Below are 2,758 nucleotides of genomic sequence, written 5' to 3'. Positions count from 1 at the left end.
TCCACTTCTATGTTGATGTTCATCTAACTTGAGCTTATGTGGAATGCTGTTCTGTGAGTTCATAAAAATAACTGACAAGCAGTCTGGATAACTCTGTTTCCTTGTGGTCATCCATCATTTATGGATCTTAGAACATTTCTGTCCCAATTTCACAAATATCCCTGAGCCTTGAGAGAAAGACATTTGATATAGAAGTCTATTCAGGATAAGCACAATGCAGGTTCTTATTCTCTGCTCATTGGACAGTTGTATCTCTTGGGTTAATCACCATTTGCTACATGAGGAAGCTTCTCTGTTAAGAGTGGAAAAATGCAAGTCGATGCCCCTAGCAATAAGTTATTAGGAGCTGGTTTAATACTATGTCCATGAAGCAAAATGTTATTAGTAGGGTCTCTCCTGTGGCCAGTGAACTGCCTGGCCACATGTTCTTAGTTCTGGTCTCAGTGTCAGTTTGACACCATCTTGTGAAGTAGATGGACCTCAAATCTGATCACAAAGTAGTTGGTCCCGTCCATAAAATATTGTGTAACCATTGCACCTATGGACATATTTTGCTAGGAAAGTTGATGATGTAGCTCACAAGATACTCATGTGGGCAAAGTCAGTGATCACCCCAATTTTTTTTGGTAGATGCTTAGCACCTCCCAGGATTATGAAAATTACTCAGTAGAAATGGAGATTTGAAGTCAGCACTAGCTTGATTTCTCCTAGTTTGTTACACAATTCATATATGCAGTGTCTTAAGAGGGCATTTATTTCCATGAATTTCTTGTGGTAATCAAGTGCAGGGGCAAAATCCAGTGCTGTTTGAGGGGCCATAGAACGTCTGGTCAACATTTTAAAAGGATACTCAATTCCCAGCATTGGCCCTTTTCTTTGCATGCCTATGGTTTCTAGTAAGGGTGTGTCCCTCTGTTATAGAGCAATTCTTTTCTAATCTCCTCTTATTATGTATATGCACATATTTAAGGAGCTTCTGTAGTGAATGTTTTCATATGAATTGTTCCTGAACACTTTAATGTTAGTTATCTCTGTCCATACTTCCTTCCTCCTTTGCTCTGCAATTCCCTCCCTAATTTAGCCCTCATACTCCATTTCTCACCTTCCCCCATATGTATCTTGAATACTATCACCCTTACCAGGAGGCCTCCCTAGAACATGGCCATTTGCTGTTTTACTGAATTCTGTGGATTTTTTAATGAAAACACACATCCATTCACAGTTTCACATGAAATGTGTTAAATATAACACTCTATGTACCTATCCTACTTTGAGACTTGGTCTCAGAATATACACCATTAAAATGAATAGAAAGCTCCAAACTTTCCTAAATATGTATCAGAATATATACTGCAAGCATAGACAATCCTTTAAATAATGTCTAAAGAATACCATTACTATATCAAACCCTACAAAAGACATCTCTCAGAAAATATTTTCTTACCAAGTTGCCTCTTCAGAGCTCCCTTAATCTCATTATTTTTCAGACTGTAGATGAGAGGGTTCAACATGGGGATCAACACAGTGTAGAACACAGACACCACCTTATTCTGGTCGGTGGAGTAACTGGACTTGGGCATCACATAAATGAATGTGGTGGTCCCATAGTACAAAGTGACTGCAGTGAGGTGGGAGGTGCAGGTGGAGAAGGCCTTATGGCGACCCTCAGTAGAGGGCATCTTCAGGATGGTGATGAGGATGTAGGTATAGGAGGTACCTATGACTAACAATGTGATCACACCTATAGTCCCAAAATAAAATGTAGTAATAGCTGTGGGGATCCTGACATCTGAACAGGAGAGTTCAACTAAAGGGGTCAAATCACAGAAAAAATGATTGATTCTGTTTGGTCCACAGAAGTTAGAAGAAAAGAAGAAAAGAGTACAGGAGGAAGCATTAAGAAAACCACATGTGTAAGATCCTATAAGCAGTTGAACACAGACTTCAATTCCGCCAAAGAAAGCACCTGAGCCAAGCTGGATAGCACAACCAAGATAGGAGATAGTTTTTCTCTCCACCAGGAAGTGAACTAGCATATTGGGTGTGACAGAGGATGAGTAGCCAATGTCAGTAGAAGCCAAGTGGCTCAGTAAAAAGTACATGGGGTGATGGAGCTGAGGAGAGATTCTGATTAGCAGGATTGTGCTGAGGTTTCCAAACATGGTCACCAGGTAGATGCACATGATGATGATGAAGAGGATGACTCGAAGGACTGGGTCATTTGTTAAACCAAGTAAGATGAACTGTGTCACTGCTGTGTGGTTCCCATCCACAAGGAAATCCATGGGACAGTGTAGACATTTCCTCAAAACAGCTGTGATGAGCTTATTAAGGAATTATAAATATGTAGTTTTGTTTTCATCAAAATATATGTTAACAATAAAAAATGAAAGGAAAATATGGAGTAACAATTGAGATTTTCCTCCAAACTATCATTTTTCATATATTGGTTTACAAGAAGCATGACTTAAAATTTCATAACAGGAATGCTAGAAATTAGCTGCATGTATGTATTTTCTTTACATTTATATGTTATATTATAAATACTACTTTCTTTAATCTATAAGTTTTAAAATATGAGACTCATGAAAGTAGCAAAGTACTTAATAATGCAACATAGTATCAGAATAAATAAACATGGGATTATGTAATGATGTAAACATTTGATAACTGTCAAGGAATGCTTACTAAATCCCTAGCTGGAGATTCAAAATTTATGCAAAGTGTTATAGTCACTTCCATAGAATACAGTTATTAG

General features: G+C 38.0%; 1 protein-coding gene across 1 annotated transcript; it reads right to left on the bottom strand.

Annotated features, from left to right (window-relative positions):
• Nucleotides 1-1,409: 1,409 nt before the first annotated feature.
• Nucleotides 1,410-2,285, bottom strand: LOC103732008 (olfactory receptor 502-like). Its single transcript, XM_008830559.1, has one exon. The coding sequence runs from the start codon at nt 2,283-2,285 to the stop codon at nt 1,410-1,412; it is 876 nt and encodes a 291-aa protein (XP_008828781.1).
• Between the last annotated feature and the right edge of the window lie 473 nt (nt 2,286-2,758).

Source organism: Nannospalax galili, unplaced genomic scaffold, assembly GCF_000622305.1.
Source record: "Nannospalax galili isolate Female #2095 unplaced genomic scaffold, S.galili_v1.0 scaffold2130, whole genome shotgun sequence".
NCBI classification, from domain to species: Eukaryota; Metazoa; Chordata; class Mammalia; order Rodentia; family Spalacidae; genus Nannospalax; species Nannospalax galili.
The sequence above is the reverse complement of the archived record's forward strand: the minus strand, read 5'-3'. Positions and strand labels throughout refer to the sequence as shown.